General features: G+C 55.2%; 6 protein-coding genes across 6 annotated transcripts; 2 read left to right on the top strand and 4 right to left on the bottom strand.

Moving 5' to 3' along the window:
- Positions 1-3,137: 3,137 nt before the first annotated feature.
- Positions 3,138-4,816, bottom strand: N0V96_011259 (uncharacterized protein; the record flags this gene model as incomplete). The annotated part of the gene is made up of 2 exons (XM_065759215.1): positions 3,138-3,927; positions 3,951-4,816. 2 exons carry the CDS (start codon positions 4,814-4,816, stop codon positions 3,138-3,140), a joined length of 1,656 nt encoding a protein of 551 aa, XP_065612112.1.
- A 518-nt stretch (positions 4,817-5,334) lies between these two features.
- On the top strand, positions 5,335-6,977 carry N0V96_011258 (uncharacterized protein; the record flags this gene model as incomplete). The annotated part of the gene is made up of 3 exons (XM_053198948.2): positions 5,335-5,511; positions 5,574-6,450; positions 6,508-6,977. The coding sequence occupies 3 exons, from the start codon at positions 5,335-5,337 to the stop codon at positions 6,975-6,977; spliced, it is 1,524 nt and encodes a 507-aa protein (XP_053043610.2).
- A 387-nt stretch (positions 6,978-7,364) lies between these two features.
- Positions 7,365-8,525, bottom strand: N0V96_011257 (uncharacterized protein; the record flags this gene model as incomplete). The annotated part of the gene is made up of 2 exons (XM_053198947.2): positions 7,365-8,467; positions 8,519-8,525. 2 exons carry the CDS (start codon positions 8,523-8,525, stop codon positions 7,365-7,367), a joined length of 1,110 nt encoding a protein of 369 aa, XP_053043609.2.
- Positions 8,526-9,303: 778 nt separating this feature from the next.
- MRP2 (mitochondrial 37S ribosomal protein uS14m) lies at positions 9,304-9,795 on the bottom strand (the record flags this gene model as incomplete). The annotated part of the gene is made up of 3 exons (XM_053198946.2): positions 9,304-9,366; positions 9,435-9,606; positions 9,689-9,795. The coding sequence occupies 3 exons, from the start codon at positions 9,793-9,795 to the stop codon at positions 9,304-9,306; spliced, it is 342 nt and encodes a 113-aa protein (XP_053043608.1).
- Positions 9,796-10,230: 435 nt separating this feature from the next.
- ISY1 (NineTeen Complex (NTC) component) lies at positions 10,231-11,016 on the bottom strand (the record flags this gene model as incomplete). The annotated part of the gene is made up of 2 exons (XM_053198945.1): positions 10,231-10,968; positions 11,014-11,016. The coding sequence occupies 2 exons, from the start codon at positions 11,014-11,016 to the stop codon at positions 10,231-10,233; spliced, it is 741 nt and encodes a 246-aa protein (XP_053043607.1).
- Positions 11,017-11,353: 337 nt separating this feature from the next.
- On the top strand, positions 11,354-14,324 carry N0V96_011254 (uncharacterized protein; the record flags this gene model as incomplete). The annotated part of the gene is made up of 2 exons (XM_053198944.2): positions 11,354-14,230; positions 14,289-14,324. 2 exons carry the CDS (start codon positions 11,354-11,356, stop codon positions 14,322-14,324), a joined length of 2,913 nt encoding a protein of 970 aa, XP_053043606.2.
- Between the last annotated feature and the right edge of the window lie 230 nt (positions 14,325-14,554).

The following is a 14,554-nucleotide window of genomic DNA, read 5'->3' as shown; positions in this document are numbered from 1 at the left end:
CCTGGACAAGGGGAGGGAGTGTTGCGCGTCGGGGGTTCGACACAACATGGATTGTCCAATCATGACCCAGGGACATATACGAAGGATTTCGTGCTTGCGCGAGCCGTATTCGCCCCGATTGGGGAATTGCGTCTTATCGGGGCTCAGTTCACTCGTGTAACCAACCATTTCTCGACCGTTGATCCCGTCTCGCGTCTCTTGGGTACATAGATGATACGATGTATAAGTTTCACGTTGTATCAGTGTAATAGGCCGCTTTCATTTATCCGACTATACGCATCGTGCTTGTGTTTTTCCACTCGTGGTTCGGAGTAACATCGTAGCACCACTAATAGACCAGGACGCGATCTGCATTTGGCGCCTTCTCAACATCCAGGATCTGTCGGTTTTAGGGCTGAAATACTTTACCACTTACTGGCCTGTCTGTTAATTGACCACATTCATCAGTCCACCGCTCATTCGGCTCTACCCTCCAGCCGTTAACCAGGGGGGCCCTATGTTTCCTTCATTGCAAACTTCCGGTTGAATCATCGACTCTCAACCTGCCTCTTCATGCCGAGGTTCTCTCAATAGTGATCACCTCCAACACAAGTCTCGGCCTCCCGAGCAAATCACGATGCCACGGCCCGGGAAACATATCCCTATGGATCACATCCCTCACCTTACGCTGCGCTTCCAGATTCCAACCGCACACTCCTCATGACGAAGTTCTTGGCTAAGTGCGGTCTGTCGCCCATTTACTTCATCGATTACTTCAACATCCTTCTCACAGGCGTCATGCATCTTGGTAACCGCGTCAATGGTCGACGTCCACCGTAAGCTGAAGGCAGGCACGGCGCGAACATTGATAAGGTAAAAGCTGCCAGAGCTGGAATCGCAGCGCGGGTCGCATAAAGCGAACAGGCAGATACTTCTCTAGATGGCGGCCAGACCTGTTGATTCATCGAGTGAGAGCACGTGGCTGTAGTTTTCGAGGCTAAGCTGCCAGCTTCAAGGTGTACGTGATGCGAGGAGGGCGACAGGAGTGGCCCGAATACTCACCTCTCTCAGGTTGGAACATACCAACTCAGGGTCAGGGCGTACCTTCCTCACATCGCCACGAGGGAGCCTTTGTATCCCCCCTCAAGTCCATTCCTGTCACCAGCCAGCAGGCGCCCCCTTGGGGGTCAGGTCAAAACTAGCTGGGTGGTGGAGTGGTTGAAGTCCACGAACAGCCTAATCGGTGAAGGCTTTCAGAGGTCCCGTGTTCGAGTCCCAGCAACTGCACCAGAGATGTAGCCCCCATTCGCCACCGGGGGGGTGAAATCTTTTGTTTTTTGTTATTTTCGTAAGTAAAAGTGCCCGATTGAGCAATCCGGCTTTCAAAGAGTTGGGTGTAAGATGAGGATCACCTCAGAGCTTTCCAAGGTTCTTACACTATGTCGAGGGGAAAGTAGAGGTGGTTATTGCTTGTTTCTTGATGAATATTATAGTTTGCCTAGGTATTTGCCCACCTTAGGCTGATGGTACAAGAGTAGCCCGCCATCTCGAGAGATGACGCGATTGAGCGTCAAGGAAACCCGTTGCATGCTAAGATAGTACCATCCCGAGTTAAGGTGACAGAGAGAGATGCCCCTAAGATCCGTACCCGATATGCTGAAACATCACTTACCTCGACGATACAGAATTTGCCCTCAGATTAGCTCTCTCATGTTCTCACGGACAACGGCCGACGGATGTAAACCCGTCGTGCTGTCTGCAACTTTGGCTTATTTGGACTATGGTCATCACCGGGCAATTCTATATCGTGTTTGCTGCGTAGGCCGCTAGGCTGGCAGTTCTCGAAATCTGCAGTCGACATTAGCTCTTCACCTCCCTTAGTACTAAGATGTCGGAGGATTTTGTCAGCTTACCGGCCAGCTCCGATTGAAAACTATATTATGTCCTGTCATGAGCAAGAACTCTCCGAGGCAGACACGGCAAGCACCTTCGAAGAGAGTGCCCGCTGTGACGCACAAGGAGGAAATGCTTCAAGGTAATTTCAGATTGTCGTCATTGCGGGACGAGATTTCGAAGAACGTGGCGCCAGCTGTTGCAGCAAACGCAGCGATAGCATCCCATGCTGGAAAAATCCAGATGGGTGCCTGCTCAGATCTCTGTTCTTTGGTGCTGGTCCTGCCATCGAGAGGAGGGTTCTGTTGCAGAACCGCAGAACCCGATGGTCCCGTAACCATTTGTGAAAGGTTTCATCAATGCAGGCGGAGAGAGGAAAGGGGAGGGGGGAAGATGTATTTTCTGAATGAGACAATGGGCAAAGAATACTGGTAAAACAGTGTGGAAACAAGATAAGAACCAACTTGATGTCCCGGGAGAAGAGATAGGCGAGGATCAAAAGAGGCAACGTTGAGGAAATCCCCGACGTGCGCCGAGGAGGGGTTCTTGCTATGTCTCACTTGAGAAGCTGCGCACCTAGCTAGCTTGAGCCAGAGAGAGGACTAGTAGGAGAAAACATTAGAGTGACTGCAGCGATTTGTTGAAGTTGAGGCTGGAGAATAGTTGCTGGGATGAGGTCAGTCAAGATGGCCTCGGTTCTCATCTTCTCCACGAAAGTAGCTTACCTGTTCAAGGTACTGGTTTTTGACAGCAGAAACTCTGATACCACTAGCATATGGTGAGAATGGACCATTGGAGTTTTTGCGCCCATTCTTTGTGTCCACGGTGGTAGAGCTGGCAGTCAGGAAACCTCTTCGGTTGAAGGTGGAAGAAGCAAGTCGCGGTTGAAGAAGTCCAGTCGGGCGCGCCGCGCGACGATGGGAGCTTGGGCGCCTCCACTTTCATCTTGCACCGCCACATCTCCGGTGCACCACCAGCCACACTTTTCTGTGCGCTGCCCTTTGATCTTGACATGAGCTTGGGAGCCAACTTGAGAGTTACTTCAAAACACGTACTGCTGTAGTCTGGATCAGAAACCAAATCGTGACTATTTGTCATGTTCGGTGGCGATGGATGAAGCATGAGATATTACCGTAAGAAAGAAAGGCATTGAATGTGCAAGTGGTATCATTGGCATATAAATTGTCGAAACAATGTTGTTATACATAACATCCTGAACCCTCTGCTCCTGTTCACAGCGCCCATCTGCACTAACCAGCAACTCCTTACACCTGAAGCAACGAAGCCAAACCAGCAACGGGCGGCTCAACCTGCACCAACAACTCCCTGGTCCGCCGTATCCTCTCCTTGACGACCTTTTCCTCCGCCGCCCACCTGCTCTCCTCCGTCTTGGTTTCCGTCCAAAACCCAAACGCCGATTTCGTCGGCGCAGCCTGGTTCTGGGCCTCCTCTTCCCTGGCTAAGCTGGCCACCATGGTGGACCAGTTCTGCAGTCCCGTGCCCAGACACTCGCGACATGTCTTGCGGGCCTCTTTGTCGCCGCCGATCGGGCCGAGCTTGCGCAGCTGCTCCTCGGCGAGGTCGATTGCGTCGCGCGTCCAGGCGAGGCCCTCATCGCGGTTCGCGGCCTGCTTCTTGGACGACGAATCCTTTGCGGCAGCAGCGGCGGCGTAGATGATTTCGCCAATGTAGAGATTCAGACCGGCCTCTTCGCAGAGTTCTTTCGAGTGGCGCCATGGCGGGCGGGTGCCGTCGTCCGGTAGGGCGGGGTACCTGGGCGCCTGTGCGAGGTTCCATATCCTCTGCCAGAGTGTCGCGGGCGTCTCTGTGGGACGTTCTTGGCCCGGGAGAGGAACCTGGGGCAGGGCGCGGCGGGCACGAAGGACGGAGATGAAGATGGGGAGGGCGGCGTTGACGTCGTCGTTGCGCGCCTTATGAAGGGCGATGGAGGTGAGGACAGTCAGCACGTTCTCGGACGGCTGCGTCGGCTTCTTGTCGTTGATGGTGTAGGTGCGGGGGTCGACTAGGGAGGGTCGCTCGGGGTGGTCGCGGTGGCTAGGGAGAGCGCCCATTGGTACATGCGCTCGGCGGCGTCGGGCATTTTCTTGTAGTCGAGGAACGAGGCATAGGCGAGGGCGGCGTCCATCTTTTGGCGGTCGGTGAAGCCCTTTGTGGTGAGGATGCGGAGGTAGTGGTTCTCGGCGGGCTCGTAGGCGACCTCGCAGTCCTCCTCCCGGGGCGCGCTCTCTGCGCCGGGCGGGATGGGTTTCGGGTGCGGGTTAGAAGGGCCCAGGACGACATCGGCGGGGAAGATGATGTTCCTCGTCCGGTCCTTGACCCAGCCGTCGAGCTGCTCCGCCGCCTGCGCCATGAGCATCAGCACCTCGTAGTAGCCCCGCCTCCAGTTCTCGCTCTTGGCCGAGACGTCCTTGCCCGCGTTGCCGATACCATCGATGGACAGAGGTTCGTCGAGAAGCTCGCGGATCGCGGCGCCGTCGATATCTGGGTTCTCCAGCCGAGCCAGCGCGCGACGGCACGTCACGATGACCTCGACCCAGTTCACGCTGTTGCCGGGCGTGTCTCGGGCGGCATTCTTGGCGCCGCGGATGCCCATGCGCGTCAGGTAGGACCACTCGTGCGGCGTCGGGTATTCCTTTTCCAGCCCTTCCTGGTTCAGCAAGAAGACGATGCCGAGAATGCAGAGGGCGCCGCCCCAGATGGAGACATTGTAGCGGAGGAAGAGGCGGCCCTCGTAGCGCAGGAAGCGCTTCTTTTCTGTGGTGAAGTAGCGGGCCCGCGGCGCGGTGACGACGGGGATCGAGAGGAACGGAAGCTGTGGCCTGCTGCGGGAGGTGAGGGATGTGTTGCTCGTGAAGGGCCGGGTGGTCTGGAGCCGGAAGAGCCTCTGGAGGAGGATTCGGCGGAGGGCTAGGCGCTGGCGCATGGTGGCTGCGGGCCAAGGACACTTCAGATCGAGCGGGTTGTGGTACTCATGCGGTTGTGATAGTCTTTGGTTTAGAGTATGTTCGTCGGTGGTTGTGTCGAAGTCGGGTTCTTTGTGCGGTAGAATTAAACATTCGGGATGCTCAGAGCTTCAAATGACCAGGGAGCTTCCAGACCGAAGTGGTCGATCCATCCAAGATTCGATGCCGAAGTGGGGCCTTTGGTGGCCGGTGCGGTCGGTGGTGTCGGTGGGCGAATGTTCCGCTGTCAGCTGGAATTGGAGGTGGTGATTGGCCACTCACCTATAGCAACTTTTTTTCCTTCCTTGACCGGCGAAGGTGCAATAGACGCCTGACTTTAAGGCACTGCTTAGACCCATCACCAGTGATTTTGAGAGGGTCCTCCTGAAGCTCGTGTAAGACTGGCTTGATAGAAAGCCACTCAAGGCACTCTCCCTGTGTGTCGACTTTTCAATTCAGTAAACACATCATCTTGCATGATGAGTGCGCGAGGTTGAAAATGTCTTCATTCTTCTCTAAAGCGGCGTCAAGTCCGCATGCGCAACTGGCTGCTACCGCTGTGTTATCAGGCGCCACGGTAGCGTGTCTCATCCTCGGCTACCAAGCATTCGAAAGAAAAGAACGAATTCAAGATCTCAAAAAGTCCATCCCTTCTTCTGCTGAAGAGGCTGCCAAGGTTCATATATCTCCTCTATACCATCCCAGGAAAAAGAAAAAGAAACTAATCTCATCGCACAGCTCACTCGGTACGGCGCCGCCTCTCCCCCAGTAGACAAGGAGGATGCCCGCAACCAGGCTCTCGCAAGGAGAGCACAGGCCGGCGACTTTGACGAAGAACTCATCCTCGAACAGCTCGCCCGCAACAGGGTCTTCTTAAAAGACGACGGCCTGCAAAAGCTCCGCAACGCCTTCGTCATCGTCGTCGGCTGCGGCGGCGTCGGTTCCCACTGCACCGCCGCCCTCGCCCGCTCAGGCGTCTCCAAGATCCGCCTCATCGACTTTGACCAGGTGACCCTCAGCTCCCTCAACCGACACGCCGTCGCCACGCTGGCGGACGTCGGCATCCCCAAAGTCCAGTGCCTCTACCGCCGCCTCATCGCCATCGCCCCCTGGGCCAAGTACGAGCTCAAGAACCAAAAGTTTGAAAAGATTGCCGCCGACGCGCTGCTTGCGCCCTGGGCCGAGGACGGACAGAAGCCGGACTATGTCGTCGACGCGATTGACAATATCGATACAAAGGTCGCTCTGCTCAAGTACTGCCACGATCACGGCATTCCCGTGATCTCCTCCATGGGAGCCGGGGCCAAGGGCGACCCTACGCGCGTTAATGTCGGCGATATCGGAGCCAGCACCGACGACGGGCTTTCTAGGGCGACGCGCAGGAAGCTGAAGCTGCAGGGCGTGACTGGCGGAATTCCCGTCGTGTACTCGACTGAGGTCGCCGGCGAGGGCAAGGCTGCTCTCTTGCCGCTCGACGAGGAAGAGTTCAAGAAGGGCCAGGTTGGCGATCTCAGTGTTTTGCCAACTTTCAGAGTCCGGATTCTGCCCGTTCTTGGAACCATGCCTGCTGTCTTTGGATACATCGCCGCGAACCACGTCATTCTCAGCATTTCAGGTAAGAATAGTCATGAAGCGACTGCATCTGTCTCACGGGGGCTAATAAAGCTTCTAGGATACCCCCTCGACTACGTTCCGGCCAAGAACCGCGACAAGCTCTACACCGACATCGTCGCATTCGTTCAGGGCTCCGAGACGAGAATCGTCCACCACAGATTCGGCATCGAAGAGTCCAAGGGTCTCCGCATCCCCGTCTCCCTCGGCGACGCCGCCTTCTTGACTGAGGAGCTGTGGAAGGGACGCAGCGCCGTTACCGGTCTCATCAACAGACTCGTGCTGGTGCGGTGGAGACGGCCCGAGGGCCAGACCAAGCTGCGCATCGGCGAGGGCGCCGAGGAGCAGAAGTGGTCCAACATTCGCTTCCGCGACTTGGTCTGTATGACCAGAGACGAGGCTCTCCGCCACGAGAAGGAGTACCTTAAGAAGGACGATACCAAGTTGGAGGATCTGTACGATGCGGACATCATTGCCCGGATAGAGGCTAGGTTGGAGGAAGCTGTCGAGGTCGAGAAGGATAGACTTTGAGTAGAGAACCCATATTTAGAACCATATCACGAATGCATGTATTATTGGAAAGCTGGCCCTCAACATGTCATTCGGCTGTCTAAATTCGTTCGGTCCCTCTGATGGTTTGTATTCTATGTGCTTCTTCTTCCTACAGCTAAGTTCATAGGAAGCACTGAGAAATTGTTTACGGAGTAGCTTCTCGATCTATGGGCCAGGACAGCGTTCTTATGGTCAACGGCAGAGCCAAGGTGGCTTGGTTTGTTTTCTCATCCCAAAGACTGCATGCCCGCCCTCTTCATGAACGTTAAGGACCCAGAAGATACTGCCATCTCATTTCTGGTATCATGTCCCATATGCTACCATTCCCTACCCGGATTTGTGACGGCCCATCATCATACCTCAAGATCACTCCCAGGCACCACACTGGTTCTCGTTCTCTCCAATTGCAAGCTTCTGAATACCCTCCAGGACCTCGCAATGCTCATGGTCCTCTGGCGCCGTGGCATATCCGATACTCGGCTTGGCAAACTCAGGCATATTCTTCCACTGCTCGTCGAATCCCCCCGCCGCCCACTCCTCCTCCGTCGGCATATAGGGGTCAACGGCGACAACCTCTGGGTGGTGATAGTCGGCACCAGCGAGAGCGACCTCTTGGATCCAGTCGAGCATGGAGACGTGACTAGTGACGAGCATGCACTCGACGAGGTAGACTTCGCCGGAGCTGTAGACCGTGCAGCCGTGCTGCGTGAAAGAAGCCGTGTTCGGATTGCCGCCGGGCTGCGCTATGGGTGTGAGGGCCGGTGCTTCATCTGTGATGTACGCACGAGCGCGGCGAGGAAGGAATTCTTTGAATGGCTCGTGAGTGAGTTCTTCGATGCTTGTTGTGCTACCCAGCAAGGACAAGGTGTTGATACGGTGGCCGAGGGCAGCCCAGGTCTCGGGTGTGTCCAGCACTCTAGTCGCGTGGTCGGCACCGAGGCCTATGCCGATGATATCGAGGCGAGCGTTCGGCGATAGAAGGGATGGAATGACCTCGTTGAGAACGTACGCAATGTGGGCTTCGGGGCTCTCGTTCTTCGGGATTGAATGGTATCTTGGGTTATTGGCGCGGCCGTGGTGAACCATGCTCTTCCGAGGAACAGCCATGGCCGAAGTCGGGCTCAGAGCCTTTTTGCCTTCGGGCCACCACCATAACTCGCCCATGTTGGCAATAATGATTCCGGCGGGACAATCGTCGGAAGGCGAAGCTCTCTGGCGGTTGATCTCCCGAACGACCGAGACCATGCTGCCCTTGTTGATGCCGCCGGGGCCGTTGACGACGCGGAGGGCCAAGTTGCCGAGATCCTGGCTGGGCTCGCCAAAGATTACGACTACGCGCGAGGTAGAAGCGAGGTCGGCACTCGTGAAGATGGGGACGTTGGGCGAGGTTGGCTCGACGGCGAGAGGTAGGAGGATTTTGTCCAAGCCTTCCTTTTCGAGACGGCCGTGGACGATATCGCGGATTGCTTCTGTATGAGTGTTAGGAAGAAGGCGCAGCCAGGATTACCAGTGATAGGTACTTGCCATTGAAATGAAAGCGCTGGCGATCATTGACGCGACCGTTCTTGGTGAGGTAGTACTTGAAGTAGTAATCGGGTTCCCTGATGTTGCGTATCTCATCTTGATCGTTGATGAAATAGCTGGGAATGTTAGCTCGGGCCGCAATTCATTGTGGGAATGGCCACAAACCCAAGGTCCTTCAAATTAGAGGAGAAGATAGGGTCTTTGGGGAGACCAGACCAGCGGCGGCGGAACATGGCGGCGGCTGGACAGAGACGAGGTAGGGAAGTGTTAGGGTGTAGAAGGAACTATGGCTGAGAAGAGGTTTTGTATTAGCGGGCTTGAAGAGACGAGAATCGAGTCTGAGAGAGGTTCAGTGGAAGAGCAGTAGAGGGACCAAAAAGATGATAAGATGAAAACCAAACAGCAGCAGTGTGCAGGAAGGAACTCCAAGCTTAACGAATGAGGCAAGATCCAGGCGGAGTGAGAATTGAGAAGGCAACCACAACTCGTGAGACTTCCTGCCTGGATATGCGAGGCATGCCGAAAGAGTATCATCCGCTGTCAGATAGATCCGATCCACACGTGAACTGAGATGTGTTGTACATTGTTTGCCAGTATTTGTATCTGTACATATGCCTCTTACGGTGCCAACATGCAGCCAAACGCCAATCCCCAAATCGTGTATGAGCAAGCTCGCGAGCGTAGCATGCCGTCCGAAAGGTACACAAGCCCCTTTCATTGTATCTTACAACAGTATTTCCCTGCTTTTACTCTTGATGATCGTCTTCCGCCGCATAGTCGTCTACCAACTGGCCTTCTTAACACCGGGAATGTTACCCTCGTACGCTTGCATACGGAAGTTGAACTGTACTCTCTAGTCAGCCTGCGTGATTCCAAGCCCAACTGCGATGAACGAATAGGCTTTCGACATACTCTCGTCATCTTGAAGTCGCGGAAGACACCCCTGGCCTTGCCACCCAAAATGCATCGGTTCTTGATCTGCGTCGGCCGGGTGTAGCAGTGCATCTGACCCAGCTGAAGCTGCGCCTCGGCGCGCACACGCCCGGGAAGAGTCGTGTTCTGGATAATGTATCGGAGAGCTTGTCTATTTCACGAACTTCGTGTCAGTTCCAATTCGATTGCGTTGTCGGGTTTGAAGGGGGTGTAGAAGGCTTGGCGTTGCTGACCTCTCGGGCTCGTTTTGCATAAAGACCTGGCGCTTCGTGTGGTCACGAATCGTCCGGATGTTGACGAAACATCCCAGATCCAGCTTCTTTGCACGGAACATCGACATTTTGGCGGCGGTTGTGACGTATTGACCGGGGAGATGCTGATCGTGCAGTCGCAAAAGTTGAGCTTTCGGTGCTCGGATTGAAGTTCGCGATCGGTCACGTGGGGCGTTATCTTATCTCTCACCGAACCTCACCGAGCTCACCATCGCTCCTGGAAGGTCACCCCAGCACTGGCAGCCAGGCGATGGTGAGCGTTTTCCACCGTAAATACTTGGTTCAACATAATCCACGTTTGAGCTCACAGAAATAGCATTTTTGGTATTCGATTAGCCGTAAACCCTCCAAGAACGCCAGCCATCATCTCAGGCTATGACTGAACCCCAAACTTTGCAATATGATACAGCAGCGACACAACCTCTCGAAAAACACCAGTGACCCTCCAAAAAAGATCAAAGCAGTTCTCATCGTAACCGAAAAGGCAGCGCGCGGGTTGGCTGCTATAATTGGTCCAAGAGCTTCTGCCGCCGCCTGTTGATCAACTCTTCTTGCACCTCCTCCAGCGTCGGCAGCTCCCAGCCCTTTCCGTCGCCTGTGTCGCCCGGCAAAGCCTCCCAGTCAGGCGGTAGTTGCTGCTTTCCCGTCTTCGCCATGTGCGCTAGGGCCTCTTCCTCCTTTGCGAGCTCATACGCCAGCAGTTCCGGGTCCTCCTCATCTGGCGCGTAACCGTAGTACGCCGCATCAACCTGTTTCCGCAGGTCGTCCCTCGTCTCCAGTGGTTTATCGTTTGTGGCCTTTGCCTTGGCGGCGTCGAATAGCTCCTTCACTCCAGGCAAGTCTCGCGCGCGTCCAAAATATCGATAGCCTTTACCGCCTCCTGGTATCTCTCGTCCCTCTTCGTCGTATATCTTGCCGCCTCCGCGCATGTAATTAGGTCCACCAAGATTCCGTATTTGTACCTCCCACATGTACTTTTCCCTCATGAGCTTGTTGATTTCGTCGTTGAGGTCGCGGATCTGGTAGTCACTGAGGGCGGTGTCTTGAATCTTGGAGACCTTGCGCGAGATCTCCTTCAACACCTGGCCACGCCACTTCTCACATGACGGTATCGAATCGACTTCGGTGATTACTCTTGGTCGTCTTGTCCGGCCGATGTCGATAATGCCCAGGTCTGCTGCTTGCGCTTCGCGAAAGCGAAACAGCATGGACTGCGCCTTTTCCGAATTTCGCGCCTGCACCTATTAGCATTTTCCAATCTGGGCATAAACAGGAGGGTCACATACCATTTTGAGAGCTTTGGCGACGGGAGAGAGCGCTGGGCTTCTTGCGAATGTGGTTTGGTTTGGCTCTGGAGAATAGGGCGTCGTCGTCTTCTGAAAGCTTTCGGTCGTCAATGTTGCGCGCCTGGCACGGGCCTTCCCCCACACCCAATCAGCCACGCCTCCAACAGAAATATGGAGCCTTCCACTGCGGGCGAGGTACGCTGTACTTTGTACCACACTAAGGTAATCGTACAGCAGTGCTCCCACCACTACTAAACCACCACCAAGTGACGTGCGAGCTTCACACACTTTTGGAGCTGTCCAACTCCACGACAAGCTCAAAGCACCACACCCCATCACCATGCGCCTTACGACGCTGCTTCTCGCAGCTACGTCGCTCGTCGGCGCGGTGTTCGTCGATGAGGTTGGCGATATCGATTACCACCACGAGCTCATCGGCGTCCCTCAGGTCGAGACCACCCTATTCCACAAGCCCCGGCGCGACGATAAGGCTTCGTTACTCTACACCCTCAGCGATGTTGGCGTCTTGGGAGCCGTCAATCCCAGCAACGGCGCGGTCGTCTGGCGCCAATTCCTGACGGGCAATATCACGAATGGAGGCGGACACTTGCGAGCGGCCGAAGACGAGGATTGGGTTGTGTCTGCGTACGGAAGCTCAGTGCATGCCTGGAATGCCTTGTCCGGCAGGAACGCCTGGTGGATCGACTTCGTGGGCACAATTAAGGATCTGGAAGTCATGGAGATGACAGAAAACGGACGCAAGGATGTGCTGGCCCTTTTCGAAGAGGAGGATGGCTCTACCGTCTTGAGAAGACTCAACGGTGCTGACGGAACTGTCGTTTGGGAGAACAAGGATGCCTCCAAAACCATCCCACTCCAGGTATCCAACAACATCGAGAAGATCTTTGTCGTGAGCCTTTACGGAAACGACGGTATGTGGGCCGTGAGAGTTTCCGTCCATGACACTCTCACTGGAAAGCGCATCGACGACATCAGCCTCGGCAGCAAAGGCGACGTGACGGACAAAAGAGATGTCATGTTCGTTGGCGCCAACTCCGCGTCTCCTATCGTCGCCTGGCTCGATAGCGATCACACGAAGCTCAAGGTCAACGTTCTGGGCACCAAGTCGAAGCAGGAGTTTGCCCTCCCGTTCCCCAGGACCCTTGATGTAGCTATCCATGCCCCGCATCACCTCAACGCGGAGCCGCATTTCTTGGTGCACAGCAGATCTTCTGACAGCCACAAGGGCGAGGTCTACCACGTCAACATCAAGAACAATGCCGTCACCAAGCACCACGAGCTGCCTGTGCTTCCTGGATTGGGCGCTTTCTCGACTAGCTCGGAGGGCGCCAACGTGTGGTTCACGCGCATCACCGAGGAGGAGGTTATTCTTACCTCGTCAAGCTCGCATGCCATCCTCGGAAAATGGGCCTTCAAGGAAGGAAAGGAGAGATTCGCGGCTCTTCACGCCGTGTCTGAGGTTATCAGGAAGGCAGCTGACAACTTTGCTGTCCGCTGCGCCGCTGTTACTACGCTGGATGACTGGATTTTGGTTCGCAACGGTGAGGAGGCCTGGGTGCGCCCCGAAGGTCTTACCGGAGGTGTCGCCGCGGCCTTCGCAGAGATCCCCGAAAGCGAGGACCTCGCCAAGACCCTCGAAGCAGAGGCACACGACAACGTCCTGTCTGCCTACATCCACCGTGTCCAACGTCACTTTGATGATCTCGCCTATCTGCCCGACTACCTCGCCTCCATCCCCCAGCGTCTGGTCAGCAGCATCACCGGAGCTGAAATCTCCTCAAAGATGGATGGTCTTTCTCGGGATGCCTTCGGCTTCAACAAGATCGTAGTTCTGGTGACCAGACGCGGCAAGCTTTTCGGTATTGATATCGGCAAGCATGGCAAAGTTATCTGGAAACTTCACGCTGTCGATATCGCCCCCTGGAATACCTGGGATATCAAGGGCATCTTTGTTGAGGACGCCAAGTCCACTGTCACTGTTCGAGGCCACTTTGGCGATTACGTTATAGCCAAGACAGACACTGGCAAGATGGTTGACTCCATGCCTGAAGGCTCCTGGGTGCAAACTCAAGCTGCCGTCATTGTCGATAGCCCTTCAGGCCCATGGCTCGCACCCGTTGGAGTTGGAGGCGCCATCGGCGACGTCCCTGCTGCATGGATACCCACACAGACTGTCGTCGTTCGTGGCTTGAAGGGCGAGCTGAAGGGCCTGACCTATATCGAGGAGGAAGGCACTGGCAAGGAGCAGATCGCCTGGGAGTTCTCTTCGCCAGCAGGATTTGAGATTGTCAACATCGCAACCCGCCCCGTCCACGATCCTATTGCTTCTATCGGACGTGTCCTCGGCGACAGACGTGTCAAATATAAGTACCTGAACCCCAACACCATTGTTGTTTCTGCCTACAGCAACGCCAGGTCTTCTCTCAACGTCTACCTGATCGACTCGGTCTCGGGCGCTGTTCTCCACTCCACCACCCACGAGGGAGTTGACGGCAACAAGAATATCGAATGCACACTCGCCGAGAACTGGTTCGCCTGCTCATTCTTCGGACAGTACTCTCTCAAGGATGATGCTGGTCAGCCTCTTTCTGGACAAACTCTGAAGGGCAACCAGATCGTGGTCTCCGACTTGTACGAAAGCGAGTACGCTGATGACCGAGGCCCGCTTGGTGATGCTGCCAACTTCTCCTCTACCGAGCCTGTCGATACCCCGACCGGCGTGCCCCTGCCCTCAGTGATCAGCCAAGCCTGGATCTTGTCTGCCCCTCTGGCCGCTCTTGCTGTCACGCAGACTCGCCAGGGCATCACTAGCCGCCACGTCCTAGGCTACCTGCCAGAGTCCCACGCCATTGTCAGTCTTCCTCGCCAGCTCCTAGAGCCGAGACGTCCAGTCGGACGCGACCCGACTCCCGCGGAGATGGAGGCCGAGGGCCTGATCAGGTACCACCCCGCCATTGAGATCGATCCCAGACAAGTCATTACCCACCAGCGCGACGTCATTGGTGTGCAGAAGATTATTACCTCGCCTACCGTTGTGGAGAGCACCAGCTTGGTCTTCTCCTACGGTGTCGACGTCTTTGGAAGCCGTGTCGCGCCTAGCTTTGCGTTTGATATCCTCGGCAAGGGCTTCAACAAAATTAGCCTGATTTCGACTGTCCTCGCGCTCACTGTCGGTGTCGCCGTGTTGGGACCCATTGTAAGTTTTTTCCTCCCGCAAACGTCTTTTTTGATCATTCGCTGACAAAAAGGAATAGGTTCGCAAGAAGCAGACCAACTTGCGTTGGGCGTAGATAAAAGTATTGTACGATATCATGATATAATAGAGTCGTTTGAAGTTTTGCGTTGACGTCCCTTCATGTGTTCCTCTAGCCACCGCTACTCACTGTCCGTGGGTGCTTTTGTCGACCTCAAGTTGTGGAATACGTTGCTATTAAGATTGTACCTCTCTACAAGCTCTTTTGTGACTACCTGGGGGTGTGCCTAGATGTAGACATAGTCCTATGCTTTGCTGTAGGCTGTG

Source organism: Colletotrichum fioriniae (assembly GCF_027942845.1).
Source record: "Colletotrichum fioriniae strain IMI 355084 chromosome Unknown scaffold_17, whole genome shotgun sequence".
NCBI lineage: Eukaryota > Fungi > Ascomycota > Sordariomycetes > Glomerellales > Glomerellaceae > Colletotrichum > Colletotrichum fioriniae.
The sequence above is the reverse complement of the archived record's forward strand: the minus strand, read 5'-3'. Positions and strand labels throughout refer to the sequence as shown.